This window comes from Rhinatrema bivittatum, chromosome 18 (genome assembly GCF_901001135.1).
Source record: "Rhinatrema bivittatum chromosome 18, aRhiBiv1.1, whole genome shotgun sequence".
Taxonomy (NCBI): Eukaryota; Metazoa; Chordata; class Amphibia; order Gymnophiona; family Rhinatrematidae; genus Rhinatrema; species Rhinatrema bivittatum.
The window spans coordinates 54,583,369-54,596,285 of record NC_042632.1 but is presented as its reverse complement, the minus strand read 5'-3'; the positions used below and the strand labels follow the sequence as shown (position 1 = coordinate 54,596,285).

The 12,917-nt window shown below is 37.9% G+C and overlaps 1 protein-coding gene across 1 annotated transcript in view; it reads left to right on the top strand.

Moving 5' to 3' along the window:
- The window catches only part of CPEB4 (cytoplasmic polyadenylation element binding protein 4), a 68,641-nt gene extending 58,062 nt beyond the window's left edge, over positions 1-10,579 (top strand). The window contains exons 5-9 of the mRNA XM_029583342.1: positions 741-830; positions 1,052-1,170; positions 3,907-4,021; positions 4,884-5,065; positions 6,358-10,579. Of these exons, the coding sequence (XP_029439202.1) occupies positions 741-830; positions 1,052-1,170; positions 3,907-4,021; positions 4,884-5,065; positions 6,358-6,585 (734 nt within the window). The 3' untranslated portion in view covers positions 6,586-10,579. The remainder of the gene's footprint in view (positions 1-740; positions 831-1,051; positions 1,171-3,906; positions 4,022-4,883; positions 5,066-6,357) is intronic.
- Positions 10,580-12,917: the final 2,338 nt, after the last annotated feature.

Here is a 12,917-nt window from a genome sequence, read left to right as displayed (position 1 = left end):
ATGATCACTATTGCCCCCTTGTTCCAGAACCTCTTTTCCTTTAAAAGAGGCCTGAGATGTTAACAAAGAGTATGATTCCTTGTGACAGTGTTCTCCCCTTCTTCACTCATGGCCTGCCAACACTTTATTTTGACTTCAAAACAAAATTGGGAGAGTTGATGCTAGCTTAGTAATCACTGTGCAAATTCAGTTTTCATGGGAAAATGCCTCTAGCATTGACTAACGCAATGTCAAGCACTGCAAGTACTATTTGTATGATTTAGACCTGAAGAGAGAGAGCTGTAATTTTCACTTGACTGTTTTCTACAAACAGTGTGTTATAGATTGTCAGGACAACTCCATTTTCTCCACTAATTTGTGCCAGAATCTGTCTAAACCTGCCAGTGCAGCAATACTCTTTGTCCCTCTTGAAGAAACAAAGTATTGCACTTTGTTATCAGCTTGTCACAGTAGTATACTCCTTGGTCTCTGTTGAATCATGACAACCTTGCGCACAAATCATATCCCCATAATAATCCTTCGTTCAGTTACCCATTGTGCCACACATAAATGTTCATGTACCGCTCCTTCTTTTTAAACAGTGTGCTTCCTCTAACACTAGGACATGTAATTATACCTACTTTGTATTTGTACTATCTGGCTGGAAAGACGTGATGTAAATAAATGATGGTGAATTTTGTCCACATGTTTTCTAACCAATTATTGCTGTAACTTCTGTTTTATCTTTTTATGTTGTGCAGATGAAATCACAGCGAGTTTTCGTCGTTTTGGTCCTTTGATTGTAGACTGGCCTCATAAAGCAGAAAGCAAATCCTATTTTCCTCCTAAAGGTAACGATCTAATATGCATGTTACATAGTTAATACAGGGTTTTATCTCCTTTGAATACAACTGTACAAAAATACAGCTTTAGAACAGATAATTTTTTACTGCTATTACTTCAGAAACTTCTGTGTTCGTTGTTACAATTAGAACTGTGAGGAGTCTGTAAGCTTAAGGAAATGGAGAAAACAATCCTAAGAATCCTATATTTGTCCTTTTGCTTTCTGCAGGATATGCATTTCTGCTTTTCCAAGATGAAAGCTCTGTCCAAGCTCTCATCGATGCTTGCATTGAAGAGGATGGCAAGCTCTACCTTTGTGTGTCAAGCCCTACTATTAAAGATAAGCCAGTGAGCACATTTCTATGGTATAGATTAACTGCACAGATGTTTTGCTGCTAACATAGTCTTCTGTTAACACTTATTATCAACATATATTTGGTGAGTAGGCCACCTCATACAATTCAGGCAGCCAGTGGGGTCTGCTCAGTGAAAGTGCTGCCACACAGGGCCTAGGTTCGATTCCTGGCTCAGCTAGGGCTGAGGATACTGTGGATGCAGTGTGTTCCAGTCTTGCAGTAGCATTTCCTAGTATGCTCAATGTATGGCCCATGGTTACAGGGTTCAGTAAAGAGCCCAGTGTGTGACCTTGGCTGAAGACTGTTGCTGCAGTGAATGGGCTAAGGTGAGTTAGAAGGGGATATAAAATAAGGAACTGGACAAACATTTGGGGAAGGGGGAGACTTTTCCGAAAGGACAGGCTCCATCTTGGAACCAGGTATCTGGCGCTAACTTTTATAAAGGAGATAGAGCAGCTTTTAAACTGGAACAAAGGGGAAAGCCGACAGTCGCTCAGCAGTGCATGGTTCGGAGCAATGTATCCTTGAAGGATACTAATGAAACAGGAGAGTTAGGGCATCCCAACAGAGCGGTTCCAATAAAACCAAAAGTAATCCATGTGCCTAAAAGTAAAGAATCACCTGAGCTAAAGAATTCCAAATTATCCCGATCAGCTGAAAAGCAGAATGTTAATACAAACCAAAAACACAAGTTGAAATGTCTGTATGCCAATGCCAGAAGTCTAAGAAGTAAGATGGCAGAGTTAGAGAGTATAGCAGTGAATGATGACATAGACTTAATTGGCATCTCAGAGACTTGGTGGAAGGAGGATAACCAATGGGACAGTGCTATACCGGGGTACAAATTATATCGCAATGATAGGGAGGATCAACTTGGTGGTGGTGTGGCACTTTGTCCAACAGCAATAAAGATCATACAGGAGACTAAATGCTCAGTAGATTCGATATGTTAGAAATCCCATGTGTGTTGGGTAAGAGTATAGTGATAGGAGTATACTACCGTCCACCTGGACAAAATGGTCAGACAGATGATGAAATGCTAAGAGACATCAGGAAAGCAAACCAATTTGGCAGTGCAGTAATAATGGGAGATTTCAATTATCCCAATATTGACTGGGTAAATGTAACATCAGGACACACTAAAGACACAAAATTCCTGGATGTAATAAATGACTGCTTCATGGAGCAATTGGTTCAGGAACCAACAAGAGAGGGAGCTATTTTAGATTTAATTCTTAGTGGCAACGCAGAATTTGGTGAGAGAGGTAACTGTGGTGGGGCCACTTGGCAATATGAACATAACATGACCAAATTCTAACTAATGACTGGAAGGGGGACAATAAGTAAATCTGCAGCTTTAACACTAAACTTTCAAAAGGGAAACTTTGATAAAATAGGAAAAAACTGAAGGGTGCAGCTGCAAAGGTTAAAAATGTACAACAGGCATGGACATTGTTTAAAAAAAAAACAAACAAACAACCAAATACCATCCTAGAAGCACAGTCCAGATGTCCATGCATTAAGAAAGGTGGAAGGAAGGCAAAATGATTACCGTCATGGTTAAAAGATGAAGTGAAAGAGGCTATTTTAGCCAAAAAATCATCCTTCAAAAATTGGAAGAAGGATCCATCTGAAGAGGGGCGATATGATAGAGGTGTTTAAAATCATGAGAGGTCTAGAACGGGTAAATGTGACTCTGTTATTTACTCTTTTGGATAATAGAAGGACTAGGGGGCACTCCATGAAGTTAGCATGGGGCACATTTAAAACTAATTGGAGAAAATTCTCTCTCACTCAACGCACAATTAAACTCTGGAATTTGTTGCCAGAGGATGTGGTTAGTGCAGTTAGTGTAGCTGGGTTTAAAAAAGGTTTGGATAAGTTCTTGGAGGAGAAGTCCATTACCTGCTATTAATCAAGTTTACTTAAGGAATAGCCACTGCTATTAATTGCATCAGTAGCATGGGATCTTCTTAGTGTTTGGGTTCTTGTAGCCTGGATTGGCCATTGTTGGAAACAGGATGCTGGGCTTGATGGACCCTCAGTCTGACCCAGTGTGGCAACTTCTTATGTTCCTAGTCGGGAGGATAATTATCTGTGTGATTATGAATAAAGGTTTATCGTACTGGATTCCAATTCCTGTTCCAACTCGGCTAGAAGCTCAAAGAAGCAGGAGGAAACTGCAGAACCCAAAAACAGAAAACAAATTTCAGGCTGCCCAGGCTGTGCAGAACTTGATACTGCTAGAAAATTAGGATAAAATGCTTCATCACATGTCTACACATTAAGCTTCAAAAGAGACTTCTGCCCAACCCTCTTCCATTCTGGCATTGCCATGTCTTCAAAGACAGAAGGGGTTTGGACACATTGCAAAGAGAGAAATGGTACCAAACAAATTATGCAGTGAGCAGAGATCTCATTTTAAATTATTAGGACTTATAACTTACCCACCTTTTATACTAAATTTTATCATCACAGGGTGGGGAAATGCACTTATTAGAAACTGTGAAACAGTAGAATCTATATGGGGAATAATTGGATTGAATTAATGGATTTTATCCATACTTGTAATTATATTTTTGATGGGCAGATATGAAAAAAAATACCTTGCCCATGATAGCAATATGACATTTTGTATACATGAAGCTTGCATTACAATCCTACATCATTAGCAAAGCAGTTCTGAATTCTAAAACGATGCTCTGCTTTTATTCTTTCCCCTTTCCAGGTTCAGATTCGACCATGGAACCTCAGTGACAGTGACTTTGTCATGGATGGCTCTCAGCCTCTCGACCCAAGAAAAACCATTTTTGTTGGTGGTGTTCCTCGACCATTGCGAGCAGGTGGGTAGGAATTCTCACCCATAGGACACTGGCTTCGTTAACAGAGGGTTTATTTCAGTAATTTGTATAATTAATCAATGTATTTATTTAATACATTTGTAGACCACATGATTGCCTGAATCTTCATAAGGGAGGTTTGAAAATAGTCTTAGCCCCCCATAGATTTTAAAATAGCTAAAAGTGAATGTGCATCTAAATTAGAGCAATTTAACTCTTAATTTAAAAGCCTGGCGCGTGCCAAAGCTGGGAGATTTGCGCAGACGTTGGGCTGGCACATGCTGCGCAGATTTTAAAAGGTGTCCGGAATGCGTACAGATGGCGGGCGTTCCGGGACTGTAACATGAAATATGCACACGAGCACACGCAGGAGTCCCCTGCCGCATAACTTTACTTCTGCTAGGGATGGTGTGAAAGCCCAAGAAAAAGAGGTTAGTCAGTGGGGTTTTAAGGGTAGGGACTAGCAGGGTAAAAGGGAGGTTGATTAATTAGGGGGCTAGTAAGTCCTATCCTTTACCTGGGCTAATTGGGAACAAACTGGAGAAACTGGTAATTGCATCGGCACGCGTGTCTACTAAAATCCCCCCCCCCCCCCAGGTACATGGTAGAGGCGACATTTGCACACACACGCGTGCATCCATGTGAAATTGTGCACATGTGTGCGCATACAGCCTATTTTATACCATGCGCACATACACGTGCGTAGGTTATAAAATGGCCGCGTCCTTTGGTGCGAGCCGGCACACGCGTGTACATGTGCGCCCTTGAGGCTGTTTCAAAGTCACGGTCCCAGAAAACAGTGATGCAAGTGGCAAGGCCGTGCTCCTGCCGACTGTAAAGGTGCCTGTGTTCCATCTTGGTTTAGTGGAGCTTGCGATGATAATGGATCGCCTGTATGGAGGAGTGTGCTATGCTGGTATTGACACAGATCCTGAGTTGAAGTACCCAAAAGGAGCCGGGCGGGTTGCATTCTCTAATCAACAGAGTTACATAGCTGCTATCAGTGCCCGCTTTGTTCAGCTGCAGCATGGAGAGATAGATAAACGGGTAAGAGCCGAAAGACGTTTTGTTTACATTTTCATTTGCATTTTTATCTAGAAAACAGTTTGTTTGCGTGCCGCTGTCAGTGTGTCTTTTTCAGAGATCACTGGAAATGCCAAGGTTTTTCAAACCAGAAAAGGGCCTGGTGATTCATTTCAAACTGTGTAATGTAGAGTTCAAGAAGCCATATTGGTCTTAGTGAAAAATGAAATTTTTAGAGTTGTGATGGCTTTTAAACTTTCTGTACAGAAAATGCAGCCATTCATTGATATATCCTTAGCCCCAGACCTGTTCATGTGTAACACTGTAAAAACAAATCCACTAGCCTTGCTAAACTGAGATATTGCAGCTGGTAATGAACTTTTAGAGGATAACTTTGATAGCTGCTCATGCACCCATATACATTTGTTTATAGAGGTGTGAAAATCTATTCCTGTATTTTATAACCTGTGCATATATGATATGCACAGGTTATAAAATATCGACCTGTTTGAAACTCATGGGGCTAATTTTAAGATGGGCCTCATAGGTGCAGAGCCTGCATGTACATTTTACTCACAGGCCTTCCACTAATTTTCAGGTGACTATATATATGCATATATTTTCACTTTGAAAACTATCCCTATACATTTATATCTGCTAATGGCTGTGGATAGTTTTTCCGAGACATATTATGCACAAATTTTGAACATGTGTATGAGGGTACAATCCCCTTCCTGTCTGCCCTCCAGGAATGCCTTCGCTTATTGCAGGCACAAGGAAGGCCTTAGTGGCCCTATCAGCACCCAGGAAGAGCAGTTTTCAACTGCCCATTTCTGCAAGTAAAGCACGGTTTTACCAGTGGAAATAGCTTTTAAAATTCCCTTTTATGTGTGTAAAATAAAGCATTACATGCATAGGTTGGCCGAATGTAGTTACATCGATTTTCAGCCACCTAAAACTGCCTGCTGAAGTTTGTAACATGAAGAATTGGGCTGCATGAAAAACAGACATTATGGGGAGGATTTTGTGCTGTGTGATGAATTAATTCATGTAACTTATATTTTCAAACAGTATGAATGTAACCGGCATAAACGCATGTAACTTTATACCATTGTTTTAAAATGGGTACGCATGTAATAACCCAATATTCAAACCCAATTTATGTGAGCACTTTGAAAATTGGGCTGTTTTATGAGTGCTTAAAAGTAATCATAACTTTTTGCAGTCAGATGCTCTACTGAAAAGGTCCCCATTTGTAAATATTTCAAAAGCAACTGGCGGATGTTGACCTTGTGGTGTTTCCTTTGTGCTTGTAGGTGGAAGTGAAGCCATATGTCTTGGATGATCAGCTGTGTGATGAATGCCAGGGAGCCCGATGTGGTGGAAAGTTTGCTCCGTTTTTCTGTGCTAACGTGACCTGCCTGCAGTATTACTGTGAATATTGCTGGGCTGCTATCCATTCTCGTGCTGGCAGGGAGTTCCACAAGCCCCTGGTGAAGGAAGGGGGTGATCGCCCGAGACATATCTCATTCCGCTGGAACTGAGCGACCGCGGTGGGACTCGTACGCAGGCATCCCCAAAGCAAGGGCACCCTTCTGCTATTCTCAAGCTTGCCTCCCCCAACATCTCTGAAATAGCATGTCCTTTTGTAGTAGTCTGTATTTTAACAATAGTATAATGGAAGAATGACCTCTAACATAGGTATTTTGTAGATTCTGGTGTCTTGGAATTCCTTTCGTATTGATATCCTTCTGTTGCATGCGAGTTTCACTCTGTCTTCATTTAAACCAAAAGAGCAGAGAAACTTCTTGCAACACTTTCTTCTTAATGAGGAGAGCAAAAACAAGTTAAAAAAAAAAAAAGATATTGAGCAAGAGAGAAATGAAACAAGAGTATTTTGTGTGTGATTTATTTTAAAATTATTGTTAACAAAGAAAAATTACATAAGAATGTCTATATTAAAATAACCATGCACAACACCATCACAATAACACTATCTGTCTAATGTGACAGGTTTCCCCTGGGGAAGTTTCATTTACTATTCCTTTTTTTCTTTTTCTTTGTGTTCCCAAAAATGGAAGAAGTTAGGAATTACCTATTAACAGGAAAGAGCATGTTAGAGCGACAAAAGGTGAATGAGCAAGGTTAAAGCAGCATTGTAAATGAACTTCTGCTTGGGGTTTGGCTGGGTTTTGTTTTTGAGGCTGTACATTATCGGTTTCAGCATGCCTCCAAAATGTAACCATCACTAGAACAAGAACAAATAATTGCTAATCTAGGCAGAGCTAGAAATATTTTAATCAAAGCAATTACATTTAAAAAAAAAACCTTTTGAAGAATGTAAGCATTGTGTAAAGATACTACTGAGGAGAGCACTTATTTATTTTTTAAAAAAGTAAAAAGAACTAAGTTATCCGGTTATAATCCCTGAGATCCTACCAAAGGTAGACTAATTAGATGACTAGTAGAAGACTGGCGTTTCCTCTCCTAAAGAACAGATGTATAGATTTTATTTTTGATGTTAATATATATCTATATATATATATAACCTAATTTACTAACCTCCATCAGGTGTCAGCCTTTGCTCTCCATTTTGACATCTAAAACCTACAGATACCTCAAGGACAATATCTTGATTTTATAATCTAATAAATTCTGGTAATCCTCTGTAACGATACGTACAGAAACGAAAATTGGCTGCTATCTCTTCTTTTAGTTATCCAATAGAGAACACAAAATATGAAAAAGAAAAATTACTAGTGTGAAGGCGTCTTTTGCATCATCTCTTGGAGCTCAAAATTTGTGCAAAAACGCTTGTGACTTCTCTACTCTTCCTGTAGAAAACAAGTTAAGAAATCTTGTTTTCAGGGCTTAGCATGGGACAGTGAACAAGTGTCTGGTGTGCTAAGCAAGTAACCTTTTTTTTTTTTCATTAAAAATAAACTAGTTTGAAAACAGTAGCACAGCACACCCAACTGCTTCATGAGGAGACTGATCAGAGTGGTCAGCTGAAGCCCTTATCAATGTATATTTTTGCTTTACTTCTCCCTCTTTCATCCCCCCCCCCCCCAAAAAAAAACAAAAGTTGTCCAGTATATATATATATAATATTCTCTACATTCGTACAGATGTGCGGTGCATGTATGTTATGAGTAAAGTGGAAAGTTGGAAAATGCAAACAGTAAGTGAAACATCCAGTGGATAAATCCAACATTACCTGGTTAATATTCTTATTATCCAACTTCCTCACTTTACCCATAATTTATCTAATATATGTTCATGTATTTTGGATATTCTAATATATATTCTCTTAACATTTAAAGCAATCGTGTAGCAATGTCCAAAATGAAATATATTTGGAGGGCAGTCTTCAAAACTATAGTATCGCTACCGCAGCCTGTGGGAAACCAAAGACTTGCCTCAGTACTGATACATCTAATCTGTGACCCACCGATTATCTTGATAAGAAGCAGTTTAGTTTTCTCCTTTTCAATATAGGCTTTAATGAACTATGCTTTGTAAGTTCCAAAGGTCAAAATGGAGACATTTGCTGTCAAATAGTCAAGTAGAGAAAGGGACCTGCTCCTACTGAAATCCCTGAGGGCATTGACATCAGTCAGTCAGTCATGCAAGTGGAGGGTGCTCTTCTGTAGCTTGTCAGGGATTTGTTATTGTTTTCTGAAGTACATAATGCTAGTTGATATGTTCATTTAAGCTTTTTTTTAAACTTTTTTTTTTCAAAATGCTTGTAGGTGGCTTGGAGTGTGCTATAATGCCGTTCCAATAGCAAACAGGTGTGATGAGTTAACATTACAAGAAAATAACACTGTTTAAGAACTAGCATTTGAATAATAATTTCCCTTTGTACATGACCTGCTGAATTTCGGTACAGTGTTTTTGTAGCTAACTTATTTTGTCATGCACATAATGTATATTTGTTATGCACTACTTTTGTATATCTTGTTTTTCCAACAGTGAGCATTTTTAGGCACACTTTTCACTGACGGGATATCTCTTTATGCAATACCTCAATTTTTCATATTGCAGAGAGTAGCTTTTTGTACTTTTATTACTAAGAGATCTTCATATAGTTCATTTTTTAATATAAATAATTTTAATAAATTTTATTTTCTTATATTCTGCTTTTTATACATTTCAGTGCTCTGCATACATTTTGAATTATGAATGTCGTGCACTGGCAATGCTATTTTAGAATCTGCAGAGCAAAGGAAGCATGTTAGTTAAACATCTTCACCCAACACCGGGTATTAGGTGTGTATTTAATTTAGGAAGTAGTACTGCAAATGTACAGTAAAAGAAAAAGCATGAAAACAAATTACAATTGAGTCCCTTAAATAATTACAATACATAAATGTAGTGTAGAAAATGAAAAGCAAAGCAACAGTAACAGAAAATGTTGACTGCTTCTTATGACATTTTTAAACAACAAAAAAAATACACAGTTACAGATGTTTCTGGTGAATGTTTAGCCATTTTTAAATATTAGCTAAATTGATGTTAGGTGTTTGGAGAAAATGTCTACTCTTTTAAGAATTAAATTATTAATAGCAAAGTAAAGAGAATGGCCAAGTGGCTGATGCATGACTAATGTAAGAAAATTGTTATTCTACTAATATTCACTTGTGATTGTGTACCAGGCGTGTTAACAGACTGGTAACACTTATATTTACTGGGCAGAAACAGACATGCATTACTCTGAACCTTTACATGTCTTTTAAGATGGCATTGATGCCGTCATGTAACTCAAGTCAATCCCTCTTGTAGTGAACTTTGCTGTAATTATTGCACTCGTATGGCAAGTGGGTCCTGATTATTTCTGTTTTAATGAAGAACTGCACTATGTTGAACAGTTTCCAGGCAGAGTAGGTGATTTTGATACAGTCCTCAGCTCAAACTTTCACTTTAGATTCTGCCCTTACTAAGACTATAATGAAGGCTCCACTTTGATAGTGCCACCCCCAGCCTTCTCGGTCTGCTTTTTCTGAGACTGGATGCATCACTCCCTTCCTTTGTATGGTGTGGCTGTGGCTTTTTTTTTTTTTGTGTGTGGTATTTCATTGTACAAATGCATCTAAGCTAAATACCAGGCCCTAAACAATAGTTTGAAATTGCACTCTCTTCAAAAGTGTCATAGAAGTGAGGTGAATATATGCATAGGGTAGGTCTCATTTGGGATAGGCCTGGATATGGTCTTTATTTCCCAGACAGATTAGATGAAAGGTGATGAGGGGCAAGGGAGAGGAGTAGGCAGAGATGGAGTAGATTCTGGTAACAGAGTAGGAAGAGGCAACAGGACGGTGGTGAGCCAAGAGATCCTTATCCGCCAACAGCTACTGTGTTACCGTGAAAAACGAATCTTCTCTATTACAGACCACACTTTCTTGAAGCTGATGAGTTCATTGTAAGAGGGTTTTGATGTGCTTTATCATGAATCTGTTATTTTCAGATTTCCTGGTGACACTGCTCATAAGGTGGGAAAGATATTGAAATCTCTCATTCTTGGGTGTGTAGCACAGAGTAATTACAGGGTTAGTTTTGCACTGTAAAGTAGTGTTACTGATTATTTTATATGTAATGGATCCCCACTGCCCCATGCTTTGGAATAGTCTATTCTTCTCCATACATAGACCTCTGCAGAACACAAATTAAAACTTGCAGTGATCGAATATAGCATTTTATAAGGATGCTGTTGGAAAGACTTGATAATTCACCATTTTATTTTAGTTTTTGTTTTGAAGAGTTTAGCCTTCTGTTAAAAGGTGATTTAAAACTTGAATGTGATAAATTGTGGCAAGTTAACTTTCAAGTTCTTATGTGCAATACTTATTTCTGACTTTTGAAAGATCTTTGCAGTGTAATTCTTTATCATTTTTAATTGCAGACATTTAAAAATGTCATTTTCTACTGTTCTAGTACTCCTCTTTCTTGCTGGTGTTTCTAAAGAAAAGAATCAGAAATCAATCTTTCTACTAATGTAAAACTGAGATTATTTTTAAAAAAAATGGAATAAAAGAGGTTTTGGTCATTTGCTTTATTTTATTACCTTATTTTAAAGCTACTGTGATTGATAGCATTGTAAGAATTGGGACAATATTGTATTCAGCTGTTTTATTTTTTATATTTTAAAATTTTGAAAAGTATAATTAGTTTTTATAATTTTCATCAGATTTTTGGTTATATTTTTTGGAAGTGAAACTTTTAACGAGTGGGTGTCTAGTTTTTACTAATCCCTAATTTTTTTCTGATGTATTGCTCCTATTATCAGAAGGAAAAGTTATTTATGTCATTTATTAATTGTACTATGTGGTTGAATTTCCATTTAGTTTTTACTGTGTATGGGGAGGTTGTAGTATTTATTATAGCATTTTAAATAAAGATAATTCATTTTTTTATTAAAGTCATTTTCACGTTTAAGTTCATATTTTTGTATGTTCTACTCTAATTAAGTTATGTAACACAAAAGTTCATTTTTTAAAGAGTTAATTTGTTGAAGTGCTAGTGGAAAATTAATGTTATTAAATAGTTTGCAAATGACTATTTATACCAGTATGCATATAATTTTTAAATATTTGTAATGTGAGATGTTGAATGAATAAAACTTTTAACGCAAGATTCTTTTAAATGTGTTATTGTAAGTTATGTGAAACAATTACATCTTTTGATGACAACACCAGCTTTGATGTGCACAGGTAATTTTGGGCCTGATTCACTGAGGTTTTTCACCCATTTTCTGTCTGTAGCATAAAAGCTTACAAGTGAATTTTCAAAGGTCACCATAACTCAAAAAAAGATATAGCAGAATTAGAAAAGGTACAGAGAAGGTGACCAAAATGATAGAGGGGATTGAATGATTCCCCTATGAGGAAACGACTCTTCAGCCTGGAGAAGAGATGGCTGAGGGGGGGGGATATGATAGAGGTCTATAAAATAATGAGTGGAGGGGAACGAGTAAATGTTAATTGGCTGTTTACTCTTTAAAAGAGTACAAAGACTAGGGGAAACAAAATGAAGTTACTAGGTGATACATTTAAACTAATAAGAGAACAAAAAAATTTCCCAATGCATAATTAAACTCTGGAATTCTTTGCCAGAGGATTTGGTGAAAGCTAATAGTGTAGCTGCATTTAAAAAAGGCTTGGCCAAGTTCCTGGAGGAAACACCCATAAACCATTATTGAGGAGGAGTTGCAGAAATCCATTTCTTATCCCTGGGATAAGCAGCATGGAAACGATCTAGCCCATGAGATCCTGCCAGGTACCTGTGACCTCGATTGGCCAAAAGGTTTTGATAACCTTTTGGCTTGATGACCTTTAGCAATTTTCAAAAACCATTTAGGTGTGTAAAGGCACTTACATTGGTAAATCCTGTGGATAATTTAATGGCATATATTTTAGCAATTTTCAAAAGCCCACCGAATTTTTTATTTTTTTTTGAATCGGTGGGTAATAGCTAATAACCTCATCTACATGGAATTTACATGTGATGAGTGCTATCGGCTACGCATTTGTTTGGGTGCATGTTTGGATGCACTAATCTTATTGCATCTGGTGCTAGTTTAGCGCGTAAACCTGTGCACTACACTGAGCACATTTTGTTGCATCAGCGCCTAAGTTTGTACTTGAGGCAATGGAGGGTGAAGCGACTTGCTCAAGTTCTCAAATTGAATACACCTTGCCTTTACTACTCATGAACATAAGTGTCAGAAGAAAGATCTATTAAGTCCAGCATCTTGTCTTCAACAGTGACCAGTCCAGATCACAAGTATCCAGTAGGCTCCCAAAGAATAGATTGTACCCTTTTTTTTTTAATCGGGGATAAGCAGTGACTTTCACATGTCTACATGGCTACAAATGGT